The 20,461-nt window shown below is 44.0% G+C and overlaps 1 protein-coding gene across 1 annotated transcript; it reads right to left on the minus strand.

Annotated features, from left to right (window-relative positions):
- Window positions 1–17,257: 17,257 nt before the first annotated feature.
- Window positions 17,258–18,007, minus strand: LOC311120461 (oligodendrocyte transcription factor 3-like; the record flags this gene model as incomplete). The annotated part of the gene is made up of 1 exon (XM_084195051.1): window positions 17,258–18,007. One exon carries the CDS (start codon window positions 18,005–18,007, stop codon window positions 17,258–17,260), a length of 750 nt encoding a protein of 249 aa, XP_084051177.1.
- Between the last annotated feature and the right edge of the window lie 2,454 nt (window positions 18,008–20,461).

Below are 20,461 nucleotides of genomic sequence, written 5' to 3' on the forward strand. Positions count from 1 at the left end.
ACCTATGATTGCATTATGCCTCTCTCCCATGTCAATATGCCTAGCCTATTGTTGTTTGGGCTAGTTCTTATTGTACTATTTCACTGTAGAGCCCCCAGTCCCGCTCAACCAGCCACAGAGAGCTCCTTTGTCCCACCCCCCATACACGCGGAGACCGGCTCAATCGGTACCTCCAGTGATGCTACCTCTTTCATCGTTACCCAATGCTTAGGTGTACCTCCACTGTACTCATATCCTTCCATATCCTTGTCTGTACATAATGCCCTGAATCTATTCTACAATGCCCGGAAATCTGCCCCTTTTATTCTCTGTACCCAACGCACTAGAAGACCAGTTCTTAATGCCTTTAGCCGTATCCTTATTCCATTCCACCTCTGTTCCTCTGGGGATGTAGAGGTTAGCCCAGGCCCTGTAGCCCCCAGTATCACTCCTACTCCCCAGGCGCTATCATTTGTTGACTTCTGTAACCGTAAAAGCCTTGGTTTCTTGCATGTTAACATCAGAAGCCTCCTCCCCAAGTTTGAGATATTCATTGCGTTAGCACACTCTGCCAACCCTGATGTTCTAGCAGTGTCTGAATCCTGACTTAGGAAGGCCAACAAAAATTCAGAAATTCCATCCCGAATTACAACATTTTCCGTCTAGATAGAACTGCCAAAGGGGGCGGAGTTGCAATCTACTGAAGAGATAGCCTGCAGAGCTCTATCATACTATCCAGGTCTGTTCCCACACAATTTGAGCTTCCACCTTTCCAGAAATAAGTCTCTCACTGTTCCTGCTTGCTACAGACCCCCCTCAGCCCCCAGTTGTGCCCTGGACACCATATGTGAATTGCATGCCCCCCATCTATCCTCAGAGTTCGTACTGCTTGGTGACCTAAACTGGGATATGCTTAACACCCCGGCCATCCTACAATCTAAACTAGATGCCCTCAATCTCACACAAATTATGAAGGAACTTACCAGGTACAACCCTAAATCCGTAAACATGGGCACCCTCATAGATATCATCCTGACTAATTTACCCTCTAAATACACCTCCGCTGTCTTCAACCAGGATCTCAGCGATCACTGCCTCATTGCCTGCGTCCATAATGGGTCCGCAGTCAAACGACCACCCCTCATCACTGTCAAACTCTCCCTAAAACACTTCAGCGAGCAGGCCTTTCTAATTGACCTGGCCTGGGTATCCTGGATGGATATTGACCTCATTCCATCAGTAGAGGATGCCTGGATGTTCTTCAAAAGTGCTTTCCTCTCCATCTTAAATAAGCATGCCCATTCAAAAAATTCAGAACTAAGAACAGAAATAGCCCCTGGTTCACCCCAGACTTGACTGCCCTTGACCAGCACAAAAACATCCTGTGGCGTACTGCATTAGTATCGAACAGCCCCCGCGATATGCAACTTTTCAGGAACCAATATACACAAGTCAGGAACCAATATACACAATCAGTTAGGAAAGCAAAGGCTAGCGTTTTCAAACAGAAATGTGTATCCTGTAGCATTAACTCCTAAAAGTTTTGGGACACTGTAAAGTCCATGGAGAATAAGACCACCTCCTCCCAGCTACCTACTGCACTGAGGCTAGGAAACACTGTCAACACCGATAAATCTACGATAATTGAGAATTTCAATAAGCATTTTGCTACGGCTGGCCATGCTTTCCACCTGGCTACTCCTACCCCGGTTACCATCTCTGCACCCTCCGCTGCAACTTGCCCATGCCCCCCCACTTCTCCTTCACCCAAATTCAGATAGCTGATGTCCTGAAAGAGCTGCAAAATCTAGACCCCTAAAAATCAGCTGGGCTAGACAATCTGGACCCTTTCTTTCTAAAATTAGCAGCCAAAATTGTCGCAACCCCTATTACTAACCTGTTCAACCTCTCTTTCGTATCGTCTGAGATCCCCAGAGATTGGAAAGCTGCCGCGGTCATCCCACTCTTCAAAGGGGCTGACACTCTAGATCCAAACTGTTACAGACCTATATCCATCCTGCCCTGCCTTTCGAAAGTATTTGAAAGCCAAGTTAACAAACAGATCACCGACCATTTTGAATCCCACCGTACCTTCTCCGCTATGCAATCTGGTTTCCGAGCTGGTCATGGGTGCACCTCAGCCACGCTCAAGGTCCTAAACGATATAATAACCGTGATCGATAAAAGACAGTACTGTGCAGCCGTCTTTATCGACCTGGCCAAGGCTTTTGACACTGTCAATCACTGCATTCTTATTGGCAGACTAAATAGCCTTGGTTTCTCAAATGACTGCCTCGCCTGGTTCACCAGCTACTTCTCAGATAGAGTTAAATGTGTCAAATCGGAGGGCCTGTTGTCTGGACCTCTGGCAGTCTCTATGGGGGTGCCACAGGGTTCAATTCTCGGGCCGACTCTATTGTCTGTGTATATCAATGATGTCGCTCTTGCTGCTGGTGACTCTCAGATCTACTCTATGCAGACGATACCATTTTGTATACATCTGGCCCTTCATTGGACACTGTGTTAACAAACCTCCAAACGAGCTTCAATGCCATACAACACTCCTTCTGTGGCCTCCAACTGCTCTTAAACACTAGTAAAACTAAATGCATGCTTTTCAATCGAACACTGCTTGCACCCGCCCGTCCGACTAGAATCACTACTCTCGGCGGGTCTGACTTAGAATATGTGGACAACTACAAATACCGAGGTGTCTGGTTAGACCGTAAACTCTCCTTCCAGACTCACATTAAGCATCTCCAATCCAAAGTTAAATCTAGAATCGGCTTCCTATTTCGCAACAAAGCCTCCTTCACTCATGCTGCTAAACATGCCCTCGTAAAACAAACTATCCTACCGATCCTTGACTTCGGCGACATAATTTACAAAATAGCTTCCAACACTCTACTCAGCAAATTTGATGTAGTCTATCACAGTGCCATCTGTTTTGTTACCAAAGCCCCATATACTACCCACCATTGTGACCTGTACGCTCTCGTTGGCTGGCCCTCACTACATATTCGTCGCCAAACCCACTGGCTCCAGGTCATCTATAAATCACTTCTAGGCAAATCCCCGCCTTATCTTATCTCTTTGGTCACCATAGCAACACCCACCCGTAGTATGCGTTCCAGCAGGTATATCTCACTGGTCATCCCCAAAGCCAACACCTCCTTTGGCCGCCATTCCTTCCAGTTCTCTGCTGCAAATGACTGAAACAAACTGCAAAAATCTCTGAAGCTGGAGACATTTATCTCCTTCACTAACTTTAAGCATCAGTTGTCAGAGCAGCTTACCGATCACTGCACCTGTACACAGCCCCTGTAATTAGCCCACCCAACTACCTCATCCCCATATTGTTATTTACATTGTTATTTATTTTGCTCATTTGCACCCCAGTATCTCTATTTGCACATCATCTTCTGCACATCTATCACTCCAGTGTTAATACTAAATTGTAATTATTTTGCACTATGCCCTATTTATTGCCTTACCTCCATAACTTACTACATTTGCACACACTGTATATAGATTTTATATTGTGTTATTGACTGTACGTTTTGTTTTTTCCTTATGTAACTCTGTGTTGTTGTTGTTTTTATCGCACTGCTTTGCTTTATTTTGTCCAGGTCGCAGTTGTAAATGAGAACTTGTTCTCAACTGGCTTACCTGGTTAAATAAAGGTAAAATAAAAAAAATTACCAGGCAGCATCCTTCTCTGGCACCATCTTTAGAACAATATATTTAAACGCTTCTTCTTGATGGGGCATTGCAACCCGTCTATATACAGTGCCTTGCAAAAGTATTCATCCCACTTGGCATTTTTCCTATTTTGTTGCATTACAACCTGTAATTTAAATGGATTTTTATTTGGATTTCATGTAATGGACATACACAAAATAGTCCAAATTGGTGAAGTGAAACGAAAAAAATAACTTGTTAAAAAAAATTCTAAAAAAATAAATAGGGGAAAAGTGGTGTGTGCATATGTATTCACCCCCTTTGCTATGAAGCCCCTAAATAAGATCTGGTGCAACCAATTACCTTCAGAATTCACATAATTAGTTAAATAAAGTCCACCTGTGTGCAATCTAAGTGTCACATGATCTGTCACATGATCTCAGTATATATACACCTGTTCTGAAAGGCCTCAGAGTCTGCAACACCACTAAGCAAGGGGCACCACCAAGCAAGCGGCACCATGAAGACCAAGGAGCTCTCCAAACAGGTCAGGGACAAAGTTGTGGAGAAGTACAGATCAGGGTTGGGTTATAAAACAATATCCGAAACTTTGAACATCCCACGGAGCACCATTAAATCCATTATTCAAAAATTGAAAGAATATGGCACCACAACAAACCTGCCACGAGAGGGCCGCCCACCAAGACTCATGGACCAGGCAAGGAGGGCATTAATCAGAGAGTCAACAAAGAGACCAAAGATATAGTATGTATAAGTAGAGGGCTAAGCGTTGTTGTTCACTAGTTTACTCCAATTAGGGAAGGGGTGGTGGGGTAGGAAAATAATAAAATGAAATATATATTTTTGTATATCTATATATATATGTATGTATATGTATTTATACGTATGTATGTGTATGAGTGGCGCAGTGGTCTAAGGCACTGCATCGCAGTGCTAGCTGTGCCACTAGAGATCCTGGTTTGAATCCAGGCTCTGTCATAGCCGGCCGTGACCGGGAGACCCATAGGGCGGCGCGCAATTGGCCCAGCGTCGTCCAGGGTAGGGGAGGCAGGGCCGGCAGGGAGGGAGCTCAGTTAATAGAGCATGGCGTTTGCAACGCCAGGGTTGTGGGTTCGATTCCCACAGGGGGTATGATTTTTTTTTTTTATAATAATGTAAGTCGCTCTGGATAAGAGCGTCTGCTAAATGACGTAAATGTAATGTAAATGTATGTGTATGTATATACAGTGGGGAGAACAAGTATTTGATACACTGCCGATTTTGCATGTTTTCCTACTTACAAAGCATGTAGAGGTCTGTAATTTTTATCATAGGTACACTTCAACTGTGAGAGACGGAATCTAAAACAAAAATCCAGAAAATCACATTGTATGATTTTTAAGTAATTAATTTGCTTTTTATTGCATGACATAAGTATTTGATCACCTACCAACCAGTAAGAATTCCGGCTCTCACAGACCTGTTAGTTTTTCTTTAAGAAGCCCTCCTGTTCTCCACTCATTACCTGTATTAACTGCACCTGTTTGAACTCGTTATCTGTATAAAAGACACCTGTCCACACACTCAATCAAACAGACTCCAACCTCTCCACAATGGCCAAGACCAGAGAGCTGTGTAAGGACACCAGGGATACAATTGTAGATCTGCACAAGGCTGGGATGGGCTACAGGACAATAGGCAAGCAGCTTGGTGAGAAGGCAACAACTATTATTAGAAAATGGAAGAAGTTCAAGATGACGGTCAATCACCCTCGGTCTGGGGCTCCATACAAGATCTCACCTCGTGGGGCATCAATGATCATGAGGAAGGTGAGGGATCAGCCCAGAACTACACGGCAGGACCTGGTCAATGACCTGAAGAGAGCTGGGACCACAGTCTCAAAGAAAACCATTAGTAACACACTACGCCGTCATGGATTAAAATCCTGCAGCGCACGCAAGGTCCCCCTGCTCAAGCCAGCGCATGTCCAGGCCCGTCTGAAGTTTGCCAGTGACCATCTGGATGATCCAGAGGAGGAATGGGAGAAGGTCATGTGGTCTGATGAGACAAAAATTGAGCTTTTTGGTCTAAACTCCACTCGCCGTGTTTGGAGGAAGAAGAAGGCTGAGTACAACCCCAAGAACACCATCCCAACCGTGAAGCATGGAGGTGGAAACATCATTCTTTGGGGATGCTTTTCTGTAAAGGTGACAGGATGACTGCACCGTATTGAGGGGAGGATGGATGGGGCCATGTATCGCGAGATCTTGGCCAACAACCTCCTTCCCTCAGTAAGAGCATTGAAGATGGGTCGTGGCTGGGTCTTCCAGCATGACAACGACCCGAAACACACAGCCAGGGCACTAAGGAGTGGCTCCGTAAGAAGCATCTCAAGGTCCTGGAGTGGCCTAGCCAGTCTCCAGACCTGAACCCAATAGAACATCTTTGGAGGGAGCTGAAAGTCCACATTGCCCAGCGACAGCCCCGAAACCTGAAGGATCTGGAGAAGGTCTGTATGGAGGAGTGGGCCAAAATCCCTGCTGCATTGTGTGCAAACCTGGTCAAGACCTACAGGAAACGTATGATCTCTGTAATTGCAAACAAAGGTTTCTGTACCAAATATTAAGTTCTGCTTTTCTGATGTATCAAATACTTATGTCATGCAATAAAATGCAAATTAATTACTTAAAAATCATACAATGTGATTTTCTGGATTTTTGTTTTAGATTCCGTCTCTCACAGTTGAAGTGTACCTATGATAAAAATTACAGACCGCTACATGCTTTGTAAGTAGGAAAACCTGCAAAATCGTCAGTGTATCAAATACTTGTTCTCCCCACTAAGGAGTGGCTCCGTAAGAAGCATCTCAAGGGGAAAAAAAGTATTTAGTCAGCCACCAATTGTGCAAGTTCTCCCACTTAAAAAGATGAGAGAGGCCTGTAATTTTCATCATAGGTATACGTCAACTATGACAGACAAATTGAGGAGAAAAAATCCAGAAAATCACATTGTAGGATTTTTAATGAATTTATTTGCAAATTACGGTGGAAAATAAGTATTTGGTCACCTACAAACAAGCAAGATTTCTGGCTCTCACAGACCTGTAACTTCTTCTTTAAGAGGCTCCTCTGTCCTCCACTCGTTACCTGTATTAATGGCACCTGTTTGAACGTGTTATCAGTATAAAAGACACCTGTCCACAACCTCAAACAGTCACACTCCAAACTCAACTATGGCCAAGACCAAAGAGCTGTCAAAGGACACCAGAAACAAAATTGTAGACCTGCACCAGGCTGGGAAGACTGAATCTGCAATAGGTAAGCAGCTTGGTTTGAAGAAATCAACTGTGGGAGCAATTATTAGGAAATGGAAGACATACAAGTCCACTGATAATCTCCCTCGATCTGGGGCTCCACGCAAGATCTCACCCCGTGGGGTCAAAATGATCTGGGACCAAAGTAACAAAGCCTACCATCAGTAACACACTATGCCGCCAGGGACTCAAATCCTGCAGTGCCAGACGTGTCCCCCTGCTTAAGCCAGTACATGTCCAGGCCCGTCTGAAGTTTGCTAGAGTGCATTTGGATGATCGAGAAGAGGATTGGGAGAATGTCATATGGTCAGATGAAACCAAAATATAACTTTTTGGTAAAAACTCAACTCGTCGTGTTTGGAGGACAAAGAATGCTGAGTTGCATCCAAAGAACACCATACCTACTGTGAAGCATGGGGGTGGAAACATCATGCTTTGGGGCTGTTTTTCTGCAAAGGGACCAGGACGACTGATCTGTGTAAAGGAAAGAATGAATGGGGCTATGTATCGTGAGATTTTGAGTGAAAACCTCCTTCCATCAGCAAGGGCATTGAAGATGAAACGTGGCTGGGTCTTTCAGCATGACAATGATCCCAAACACACCGCCCGGGCAACGAAGGAGTGGCTTCGTAAGAAGCATTTCAAGGTCCTGGAGTGGCCTAGCCAGTCTCCAGATCTCAACCCCATAGAAAATCTTTGGAGGGAGTTGAAAGTCTGTGTTGGCCAGCGACAGCCCCAAAACATCACTGCTCTAGAGGAGGTCTGCATGGAGGAATGGGCCAAAATACCAGCAACAGTGTGTGAAAACCTTGTGAAGACTTACAGAAAACGTTTGACCTGTGTCATTGCCAACAAAGGGTATATAACAAAGTATTGAGAAACTTTTGTTATTGACCAAATACTTATTTTCCACCATAATTTCCAAATAAATTCATTATAAATCCTACAATGTGATTTTCTGGATTTTTTTTTCTCATTTTGTCTGTCATAGTTGACGTGTACATATGATGAAAATTACAGGCCTCTCTCATCTTTTTAAGTGGGAGAACTTGCACAATTGGTGGCTGACTAAATACTTTTTTTCCCCACTGTGTATATATATATATATATATATTTGTGAGAGAACCCCCCCCCCCCCCCCCGCCCAAAGATAACCCTGAAGGATATGCAAAGCTCCACAGCGGAGATTGGAGTATCTGTCTTTAAGCCGTACACTCCACAGAGCCGTGCTTTACAGAAGAGTGGCCAGAAAAAAAGCCATTGCTTAAGGAGAACAATAAGCAAACACGTTTGGTGTTCGCCAAAAGGCATGTGAGAGACTCCCCAAACATATGGAAGAAGGTAGTCTGGTCAGATTAGTCTAAAATTGAGCTTTTTGGCCATCAAGGAAAACGTCCTGTCTAGCACAAACCCAACACCTCTCATCACCCCAAGAACACCATCCCCACAGTGAAGCATGGTGGTGGCAGCATCATGCTGTGGGGATGTTTTTAATCGCAGGGACTGGGAAACTGGTCAGAATTGAAGGAATGATGGATGGCGCAAAATACAAGGAAATTCTTGAGGGAAACCTGTTTCAGTCTTCCAGAGATTTGAGACTGGGATGGAGGTTCACCTTCCAGCAGGACAATGACCCTAAGCATACTGCTAAAGCAACATTTGAGTGGTTTAAGGGGAAACGTTTAAATGTCTTGGAATGGCCTAGTCAAAGCCCAGACCGCAATCCAATTGAGAATCTGTGGTATGACTTAAAGATTGCTGTACACCAGCGGAACCCATCCAACTTGAAGGAGCTGGAGCAGTTTTGCCTTCAAGAATGGGCAATAATCTCAGTGGCTAGATGTGCCAAGTTTATAGAGACATACCCCAAGAGACTTGCAGCTGTAATTGCTGCAAAAGGTGGCTCTACAAAGTATTGACTTTGGTGGGGGGGGGGGGGGTGAATAGTTATGCACGCTCAAGTTTTCTGTTTTTTTGTCTTGTTTGTTTCACAATAACATATATTTTGCGTCTTCAAAGTGGTAGGCATGATGTGTAAATCAAATGATACAAACCCCAAAAAAATCCATTTTAATTCCAGGTTGTAAGGCAACAAAATAGGAAAAATGCCAAGGGGGGGAATACTTTCGCAAGCCACTGTAAACCCCATCTGGCATGGACAGTCTAACCGTAACTGTTTGTATCTTTAAGACAAAGTGTAAAATGAACAACTCCCACTTTCACTCTCCCAACCTACATCACTATGAGTAAAGAATTTGAGCTTTCCAACGACAAAGTTACAAAAGGCTTACTGGTTCATTTACATGCTCGAAGAATGGCTACTGAATACATAATCTTTTGCGTTTAGAATCCTGTAATCCCAACCAGTCTTCTGATGTGTTTCGTTCCCCATTCCCCCAGGAACAATTCACTTGTAATCGCAGATCAGATCTGTTTATGCCTATCTGATCTGCGATGTGCCGGTGAAAGGATTCGAGGGACCTGCCAAAGCGTTTTCTGATCCCATGGATGTTCATATAGCATTTGTTTTAGGACTCAACAGTTCGATGACATTCCATCTAATTATGAAATAATTTAAGCACATTGTATGATCAGAAATATGTCGCATTAGTTATGTATTTGTATAAAATATACAGACGTAGGATCTTAATTTGATCACTCTTTTGTTGCTGAGAATTTTCCTGCACAGCAGGAAATCCTAACTTGTAGTGTATTTGAGCTTTAAAAAGGCTTCTAAAGTTTGTAATTTCCACTTTGAAAATTCATACTTGATTTGCCCTAACAAAAAAGTTATCAACCCCTACAAAAATGACCATTAATTATAATCCATATAATAATTCACATGTCATGTTGCTGCAGGATTATTTTCCTGCTGTAGCTAACTGGCTCAAATTAAGATCCTACATCTGTAGGCCTATCGGACATTTAAATGTATTTACATATACTGAACAAAAATATAAACTCAACATGTAAAGTGTTGGTCCCATGTATTATAAGCTGAAATAAAAGAGCCCAGATAATTGAAATGAAAGGCATACATGTTTATTTCACCGATAAACACACGAACAAAACAACAAACCAACGAAACGTGAAGTCCTAAGGCTAAACACAATACAAGATCCCACAACTAATGATTGCCAATAGGCTGCCTAAGTATGATCCCCAATCAGAGACAACGAGCGACAGCTGCCTCTGATTGGGAATCACACCCGGCCAAACATAGAACTACACAACCTAGAATACAACATAGAAATACTAACATAGAATATCCACACCCTGACTCAACATACAAGAGTCCCATGAGTCAGGGCGTGACAGTACCCCCCCCCCCCCCAAAGGTGCGGACTCCGACCGCACCAACCTGACATGACAGGGAAGGGTCCGGGTGGGCCGACCACATTCTCTCAGCCTCCCCGTTACGCCCCTGGTCTGGTCTGGACCTCGGCGCGCTGCTTCCCCTCTCCTTCCTCCCATGATGTACCAAGCCCTGTCTGGACCCTGGGGTGGGAGACCCCGAACCTGGAGAGGGGCTGACGTCTGGGTCTGGACTGGAGCCGCTGACGGGAGCTGGACCGGGCACCGGTGGAGCGGACTGCTCTGGCTCCGGACTGAAGCCGCTGACCGGAGCTGGACTGGGCACCGGTGGAGCGGACTACTCTGGCTCCGGACTGGAGCTGCTGACCGGAGTTGGACTGGACCCCGGTGGAGCGGACTGCTCTGGTTCCGGAGTGGATCCGCTGACCGGAGCTGGACTAGGCAGCGGTGGAGCGGACTGCTCTGGCTCCGGAGTGGAGCAGCTGACCGGAGCTGGACTGGACCCCGGTGGAGCGGACTGCTCTGGCTCCGGAGTGGAGCAGCTGACCGGTGCCGGACCAGGCTTGGTTGGGGAGCAGGTACGGGGCGTACCGGGCTAGCGAGACGCACCACTGGCTTGGTGCGGGGAGCAGGCACGGGCCGGGCCGGTCTGGGAACACGCACCACTGGCTTGGTGCGGGGAGTAGGAACGGGCCGGGCCGGACTGGGAACACGCACCACTGGCTTGGTGCGGGGAGCAGGCACGGGCCGTATCGGGCTAGTGACACGCACCACTGGCTGGGTGCGGGGAGCAGGCACGGGCCGGGCAGGGCCGGACTGGGAACACGCACCACTGGCTTGGTGCGGGGAGCAGGCACGGGCCGTACCGGGCTAGTGACACGCACCACTGGCTTGGTGCGGGGAGCAGGAACAGGCCGGGCCGGACTGGGAACACGCACCACTGGCTTGGTGCGAGGAACGGGCCGGGCCGGACTGTGGACACGCACCACTGGCCTGGTGCGAGGAACAGGAACGGGCCGGACTGGGAACACGCACCACTGGCCTGGTGCGAGGAGTAGGAACGGGCCGGGCCGGACTGGGGACACACACCACTGGCTTGGTGCGAGGAGCAGGAACGGGCCGGGCCGGACTGGGGACACGCACCACTGGCTTGGTGCGGGGAGCAGGTACGGGCCGGGCCGGACTGGGCACACGCACCACTAGCTTGGTGCGAGACGCAGGCACGAGGTGTACCGGACTGGGAACTGACGTTAGAGAACTCCGACTGTACCAGTCTTTCACTCTCCGCGCCCAGTCCTCCTCCCGTGAGGACTCCTCCCTGAGCCCCCACGAGCATCCCCGACCACCCTTTTAGCCCCCCGCAAAAAAATTATTGGGGCTGTCTCTCGGGCTTCCTCCTCGGCCGGCGCCTTCTGCGTTGCCGGTGCTCCTCTCTAAACCGGGCCTCCACTGTCTCCTCCCAAGGACGGCGATCCATCCCAGCCTGAATCTCCTCCCATGTCCAGGATCCCTTTCCGTCCAGGATCTCCTCCCATGTCCAGGATGTCTGCTCCTGGGCACGCTGCTTGGTCCGTGTTTGGTGGGATCTTCTGTCACGGACGGGTCAGACCATGGCGCAGCGTGAAAGGCATATGTGTTTATTTCACCGATAAACACACGAACAAAACAACAAACCAACGAAACGTGAAGTCCTAAGGCTAAACACAATACAAGATCCCACAACTAATGATTGCCAATAGGCTGCCTAAGTATGATCCCCAATCAGAGACAACGAGCGACAGCTGCCTCTGATTGGGAATCACACCCGGCCAAACATAGAACTACACAACCTAGAATGCAACATAGAAACTTGCGTGATCGTCTGAGACCAGCCACCTGGACAGCTGATGACACTGAGGAGCATTTCTGTCTGTAATAAAGCCCTTTTGTGGGGAAAAACTAATTCTGATTGGCTGGGCCTGGCTCCCCAGTGGGTGGGCCTATGCCCTACCGGGCCCACCCATGGCTGCGCCCCTGCCCAGTCATGTGAAATCCATAGATTAAGGCCTAATGAATTTCTTTAAATTGACTGATTTCCTTATATGAACTGAAATTGTTTAGTTATTGTTATAGTCAGGGTTGCACATAACTTTTTCAGTGAGTTACTCAGGTGAGTACCAGCAGATGGTGTCTGGTACTCACCCCATATGTAGCGTGGTCTTAATAAGTGCAGTCTTCCTCACTGTCCTCCTCAGTGTCGCCACCACTGTCCTCTTCAGTGTCGCCACCACTGTCCTCTGCTTCAGCTTCCTGCAAGGTAGATGATGAAGATGCTGCAGATGCACCTCCCTGTCCTTGGTTGAGCCTCCGATTAGCTGTCTCCATCCACAGGTCAACAGCAGGCTTTGGGTCAAATGTCTCTGTGGTCTGCTTTGACAGGTGAATGTGCATCAGGGCTGAGAGACGAGCATGTGACAGACAAGATCTGTACTTGGTTTTTATAATGTTGAGATGTGAGAATCCCCTCTCACAAGCTGCACTGCTTAAAGGCAGTGTAAGAGACAGCTTAACCACCTTGTTGATGTTGGAGTAAGCATCTGGGTTACTTGTATTTACTATTTTGACCAAGTCATACACAGAAGAGGCTCCCAGGCATTTTCCTGCCTGCTTTAAGCACATCCATTCTGTCACAGTGGTGTCTTTGTCAAGTTGCAAGGTGGCCTCATATTTCTTGAGAATGCTGCAAACTGTTGTGTTTCCAAAACTGTGGAGGTCTTGCATTTCCTGAGGCCATGTTGAAGGATCAAATACTAAGAAATGATCACATGACTTGAGGGAGTCATATCTGATTTCAAACTCTTCAATTAACCCCCTGAGTAAGTGTGTCTTGTCTCTGTCAGCATCAGCACTGGAAACAGTGTGTGCCCTGTGGCTTTCACCATCAAGCAGAAGTGTGAACTGTCCAATCGCCACCATGAGTTCATCCTTACATTCTCCAATGGTCAGCTTTTCCTTCTGAAACCTAATGGATGTGGTCTTCAAAATGTTGCAAATGTCAAGCATGTTTGACAGAAAGCACTGAAAACGCTCTGTGCAGATATGCTGCAAGTCACTGTTATCACTTGTAACCAGTTGCATTTTAATGGCTGCAATAGTCTTGATATTTTTAACAGTGTTTCATGCCTCTATGCAGACCATCTGATATTATGAAACTTACCCAGTTTCACAAAGGAGATCCCATTTTCTTCACATAGCTTATTCAGTGCAGCAGTTTTTTGCTCCACCTTTTTGTAAATAAAACTGCAGCAGCTTGACCACAGAGCGATGAAATGTCTCACAGTAAGGAACGTTGCGATCAGCTGATTTCGCGCAATTCTCCAGTGTGTGTGCTGTGCACAGAATGTGCACAAGGGAGTCTCCAACCGCAGCAAGTTGCCGGAGTTTTGGCACAACGCCGTTGTAGATACCTACGTTGACAGCAGCCCCGTCTGTGCACACAGCGACCAACTTTGTTGTCCAGTCATCCAAGCCTGTGTCCTGGAAAAGTCTCACAAGTCCGTCTGTTATGGCCTGCGCGGTTCGGTCAGCACCCAATTCAATCAGTCCAATAAAGTCTGAAGTAAACTCTCCGTTGCTGGACACAGACACAATGTAAACGATTTCCTGCTCAGTTTTTGTGATGTCCTCAGATCCATCAAAAAGCAGCCCCAAAAATTCAGCAGACTGCAACTTGGCTCGTAACTCCCCGCTGATGGTGTGAGCGATGCTCTGCATGATCCGTGTGCCCCCTTCACGTGAATGATATGCACCTCCGACATTTACTCCTAGCCGCTTCAGTAAAGGAACATACTCAGAATAGGAAGACATGGGACGTGCGTGTTTAGCTTTATGGAAGGCGAGGAGAAAAATATTAAACAGAGCTTGCCGCTGTTCTTCATTTAGCTTGTCTCGCCATCTGGCAAGTGGGCGACTGGACATTTCTTCTCGGCTAGCTTGTTTAGCAATGGCTTGCGCCACATTCGTGTGCTCCTTGCTCTTTTCATGTTTGTCAAATAAAGGATGGTTGAAATTCTTTGAGCCTTTATAAAATGCACCTGTTTTGTCTGCTAGATGTGGATTTGAGAGGAAAATCTTGCACCACATTTCGTTAGCTTCAAGCCACTGCAAATCTTGGAGCCACTTTTCCGAAAAAAGTATTTTCTTCGGCTCTGGCTCCAGTTGGCGTTTCTTTGTAGGTGGCGAAACGACAAAGAAGCTGCTTAATGTCTGTTGCTTTTTGGACATCCCTGACAGTAGTTGACAAGCAACATGTCATGTGTAAGGTTAGATGAGAAGATCGGTCAAGTACGCAAAGGCGCGTAGTAACACAAGTGGCATTAAGCATCCCTGATTTTTGTCGCGCTTGCGTACCTGCGTACCAGTTATGTGCACCCCTGGTTATAGTAAGATCTGGCCTAATATCAACCGTTAGAAGTGTGGGTGGTGTTGGCTATTTAGGATACATGTCATGCTAATGTTGACAAGTTGGAGTTACCAATGAAAGTAGTTCAGCCTAAAATGTGGGCCTATTGTGCATTATCCTTCATTATCGGGTGTTTAGATCAATGCTCTCTCTAAACATTTCCGTCAACACAATAAAATCACTATATAATGCAAGCATGAGGATTTTGTCTAATTCTTGCAATACAAATAGTTTATCTAGGTAGGCTACATACAGTATATATAGATCAATGTCAATATTCTGATGGGATCAATCAATTTATGCCAGACAGATCTAATCAGATGCTTATGTTTTTCTTAATTATGTTACGATAAGTATAACATCTTAGATATATGTATATATTTTTTTTTTTGTCTAGCCTAATCATAAAGATGAATAAAGAATATGTCTTTATTCAGGCTCTGTCGTAGCCGGCCGCGACCGGGAGACCCATGGGGCGGCGCACAATTGTCCCAGCGTCGTCCAGGGTAGGGGAGGGAATGGCCGGCAGGGATGTAGCTCAGTTGGTAGAGCATGGCGTTTGCAACGCCAGGGTTGTGGGTTCAATTCCCACGGGGGGCCAGTATGAAAAATAAAAAAATAATGTATGCACTCTGTAAGTCGCTCTGGATAAGAGCGTCTGTCAAATGACTAAAATGTAAATTATTTTCATTAAAAGGATAAATACCGGGAAAGTTCATTTATGGTAAATGGCAAATGTCTTCGGGCGAAAGGGAATATTGGGTCAGAAATCCAAAGGCAATCAAGGAGAATGCACACACTTTTCTGCAGTTACTTCCAGATGTTTAACCAACGTTTCTACTGGTGTTAGTTGCTACAACAAAACTATTCTAACTCCCATTGGGTGTAATGTGTATTCAGAACTCCTTCCTATTTCTGCACCTGTGAAATGTAGTGGACTTTCATACAACAGATTGTAATAGGCCCACTTGTAAACATTACTAACTTCACTGGATATTATATTGCCAGCCTGAAAAACAAATACTTTGCTCTCACCTCACCACAATGAATTAACAGAAACAAATAAAAGTTAGCAAGTATCCTATTAAGCAATCTTTAGGCCTACCTTTTATGTAGACCTAAAATATATATAGACTGTCTACAAACGTTTTATATAGTCTAGATATGTTAGTCTACATAATTACTAAAAAGTTACATTAAAATTCAGGCATTATTGACATAGTGCATGATTCCAATCACTCAAGGCCTCCATAGGCTACTAGAACAAACTTATATTTAGACTTGGCTTTAAATCTATGAATAAATAACCAAATGTATTTATAGACTTGGCTTTAAATCTATGAATAAATAACCAAATGTATTTATAGACTTGGCTTTAAATCTATGAATTAATAACCAAACATATATTTAGACATGAATTTAAATCTATGAATAAATAACCAAATGTATATGTAGACGTGGCTTTAAATCTATGAATAAATAACCAAATGTATATGTAGACTTGGCTTTAAATCTATGAATAAATAACCAAATGTATATTTAGACTTTAAATCTATGAATAAATAACCAAACTTATATTTAGACTTGGATTTAAATCTATGAATTCATTTCCAAAAGTATATTTAGACTAGAAATCTATGAATAAATAATCCACAGGAATAAATGTCCTTAATTGAGGCTATATTAGATATATCATGCATGGCATGGGTAGGCAAAGCAGCATACATGGTTCATTATATCAGTTTTATTGAAATTTCATCCAGGAACACTGGGCAATAATAAATATTTAATCAATCATCAATACAAAAATAAAGACGCAGGGTCTCTGGACATAACAAATTATTTCCAGCAAAACAATCATGCAGCCATGCTAAAGAAGTTCAACATATGGACAATAACGCCACCGCAAAGCTAAAGGTATTTTCAGAGTCTATGGATTTCAACCTTTTCGAACTAAATATATAAATCATATAATTTTCATACACTGTAGAATGCGATTTCACCATCCTTGTTACAAGGAAAGGGCATTCTTCACTTTCACAAATTATGCCCCAAAAAATAAAATAATAATCTGCATGCAACTTTTTTCACCCTTTCGGGTAAGCAAGTATTTTGTGCTACGATCACCTTCAGTGCTCCAAACATGAGGTCACATTCAAACATCTCCAGCTTAATGTTCTCCAAACATGAGGTTACATTCAGACATCTCCAGCTTAATGTTCTCCAAACATAAGGTCACATTCAGAAATCCCCAGCTTAATGTTTTAGGTTTGTTCACAGAGCGGCTTGTAAGAAACATATTTACATTGTGTGAATGCATCTCTGGTGACATCAAATAAACAGCTACATTTTTACCTTGAAAAAAGTTTTTACACAGGGTCTTTGTTACAAGGAGGATATTAAGGGGTTATCATACGCAAAACAAATAAACAGACAAACAATGCATGCATGGAGGTCAATTCTTCATGTCCAATTCATAATTTACTGTAGTGTACACCTTGACACCATTCTGTATCGGTTGTCCCGAATTACTTAATCACATCCTTGTTTTCACTTGTAAATCTCGTCAATCCCGCTGAACTGACCGGAATATGAGGGTGTGGAGGTACTTGGCATATGGGGCACGGACATGGTAAACCTGCCCAGTGCTGGAAGCCGCTACCGAGCTGAAGAGGGGGTGCAGGGGCGCTCTTCATTAAGGAGTGAGGCGCTCGGATGGAGGTAAGTCCCGGTAAAGTGGTGGTGAGGGTGGAGGATGTGGACGAGGACAGCGCGCTCCCGAGCAGTGGATGCACCTGATGCGCCGGGTTGCCAGAACGCCCGCTCACTGTCCCGCAGTGGAACGCAGAATGATGTCCGCCGTAGATTTCTCCAACCAGCCTTTTCATCTCGTCCAGGGAGCTGTTGAGCATCAGGATGTAGTTTCTGGCGAGCAGGAGAGTGGCAATCTTCGACAGCTTTCTCACCGACGGACCGTGTGCGTAAGGCATAACTTCCCGGAGGCCGTCCATCGCCAGGTTCAAGTCGTGCATCCTCTTGCGCTCCCGCCCGTTGATTTTCAGCCTCAGATGCTGAATCTCTTGCTCGGTCACCTGCTTCTTGAGTTTGTACTTGCTCCCGCCAGGTGACGTATTTTCCCCGTGCCTGGAGAGGTGCTCGCTCGTCATCTTCTGGAGGAGTTCGTTCTGCGTCGAGGACACTGAATTGAGGTGGTCTCGGAGATACATTCCATCCATGTCTGGTGAGGAAGATCTGCTCGAGCTGGAGTCAGAATGCATTTTATTAGCTCGGTTTGGGTAGGAGGTCGCTGCTTCCCTATATCTCTGCCTCTATTTTTAAGTAACACTCGATCACCTAATTCTGTCGTTTGAGTTCGGTAATCTTTTTGGGATGGAGGTATATTAGGGCAGGAATCGACGCAGTGGGCTTATTGGCCGGGTGCACCACTTCTTGCTCTGTGGTGGGGTAAAAGACCGCTCCGAGTATTTATAGTGCTGCTTGAGAAGGGAAACAAAAGGAACCCTCCTATTGATAATAATGGTCTTGTTAGGATGACGTCCCCATTATACAGGGCGGTGTGCTTTGACTGTCCCATTGACCAAAGGGACATCTATTCCTATTCATTCTAATGACACCGTAGGGGGAACACTTCAGTCCTGGATCATCTGAAACCAAGGCAACTTGAAAACACTCTGCTGCTCTCTAGAAATAATAACGGGTTAGTCTGAAATTATTGTTTTATCAGCTTCACTTTGTAATGTATTTTTTAATGCTTTTATTAAAACTGTTTATCACTCAAATTCTGGAAAACTTCACGTGGTTTAACCTAGTCATGCATCGTGTTTTAGTGATTGCGTGTATGGGATCGGCTACTATATTCTCTAAATCGCTAGAAAATGTTCATTTGCAGTCCATGCACAATTGAACTTTGTCGTGCTGTCGAGAGAGGGGGAACAACATTGATGAGTTTTCGCTTCCGTTTAGGGTAGACTATCAATGAGGGACGCACAACCAGCGTGATCTTTGCGCACGAGCAGCAGAATATGATATATTCCCTAATACCACATTAATAGCCTACTAAGAAAATCGATTCAAAGTCTACTCAGCCTCATGACGTTTCAGCTTAATCAGTAATTAACCGGAAAATATATTGATTTAGAATTTGATAAAAGCATAATAAGGTAGCCTCTCACACTCCTTTTACATCAATTAGACAAAATAATGAGATGCTATCACTATAACGTGCTATAATGTAAACTTTATTTGTTAATTCATTCATTTTCAGATCCTGTATGAGAACGCATTTTCTTTTGACCTGAATTGACAAATCTGGCGTCTCTCACTGTTCTCAGCCATGCAGGAATCCACATAACATTGCCGATATGTTCTCTGCTGATTGTATTGTTATACGTGACATGTCCTTCCGTCCTAGGTATACACCTGCCGTAACATGACATTTAGATTGGATAGGAATTTATTCTACCATCACAATTATAGGCCATATATGACAGCCAAAAATAGTTATCCCGATCAGAGTAGGTTATGCAACTTCCAATCAAAAACGACATGTGGTTTCCATTTAGTTATACACATTATTCACACAAATAGACGAAGTGTAATTTTCTATTAAATATAATATTTTCTATTATATTGAAAATATGTTTGAATTGATTATGACAACCACAACTATTATTGTTATTATTATTATTATTATTATTATTATTATTATTATTATTATTATTATTATTATTATTATTATTATTAACAATGTTATATAATTAGCCTGTTGTTACTGCTGTCATTCTTGTTGCTACAAATATAGACGTAAGCCTTTTTACCCCTAAAAATATAATTACGGGGCTTACTAAATTTGGAGGTTAAATTAGACCACCTCCAGAATGGAAACCAAAGTTCGACTTGAAGATGAATTGTCCAAATACAGCAACGCAACCCGGTTTTCCTCAGGTGGTTGGTTTTAGTAGGTCTGTACTCTACGTGTGCATAGTCTACTGATATTACATTAGGCCTAAATATATGGCTCATGTGAACATGTGGTAGGCCTTTTTAGCGTATTATGCCACCATTCCGAACTTTAAATTGTATATAGTTTAAATTAAATATCTGTTAAATTCATACAGAACATTTTCTATTTTTTTCTAAACGTTTTATTGGGCTAGCTATAGGCCATTTCATTTGGCTGCTTGTTTAGTTGCTGTAAGTACGTCATTAAGTTAGTCTACATAGTCCTTTTATCAGATAACTTTCTAGGAATATAATGTCTCCTTATAATAATGTTTAATTTGTGGTGAGTATCAGCAACATTGTGATGAACGTCAATCAATTCATAAAACAGAAAACATGAACTGAATGATAGATTTAAAAAGTATATGTAAAATGTTAATAATAATAATAATAATAATAATAATAATAATAATAATACCGATCCTCTAGTCATAAATAATGTAATCATTGTTGTTGTCCATTAACTTTCCATCCTTAAAATAAATTAATATATCCTACAACCAGAATGTATGGCAGTGTATACACATCAGTGAATCGTATCTTGTAGAAATGTTGACGTAGAACTATAGAACTTGTTGATGCAAACTTTGTTGGAAAAACGTAGCCAAGAAAAGGCTAGTGTCTAGAACAATGACCTTTATTATATGTAGAAACCAGCCATTATCGTGTAGTTAATCATTTCAGCTACATTATATTGGAGGTCAACACAT

This window comes from Coregonus lavaretus (genome assembly GCF_964263955.1).
Source record: "Coregonus lavaretus genome assembly, contig: HAP1_SCAFFOLD_1493, whole genome shotgun sequence".
Classification (NCBI taxonomy): Eukaryota; Metazoa; Chordata; class Actinopteri; order Salmoniformes; family Salmonidae; genus Coregonus; species Coregonus lavaretus.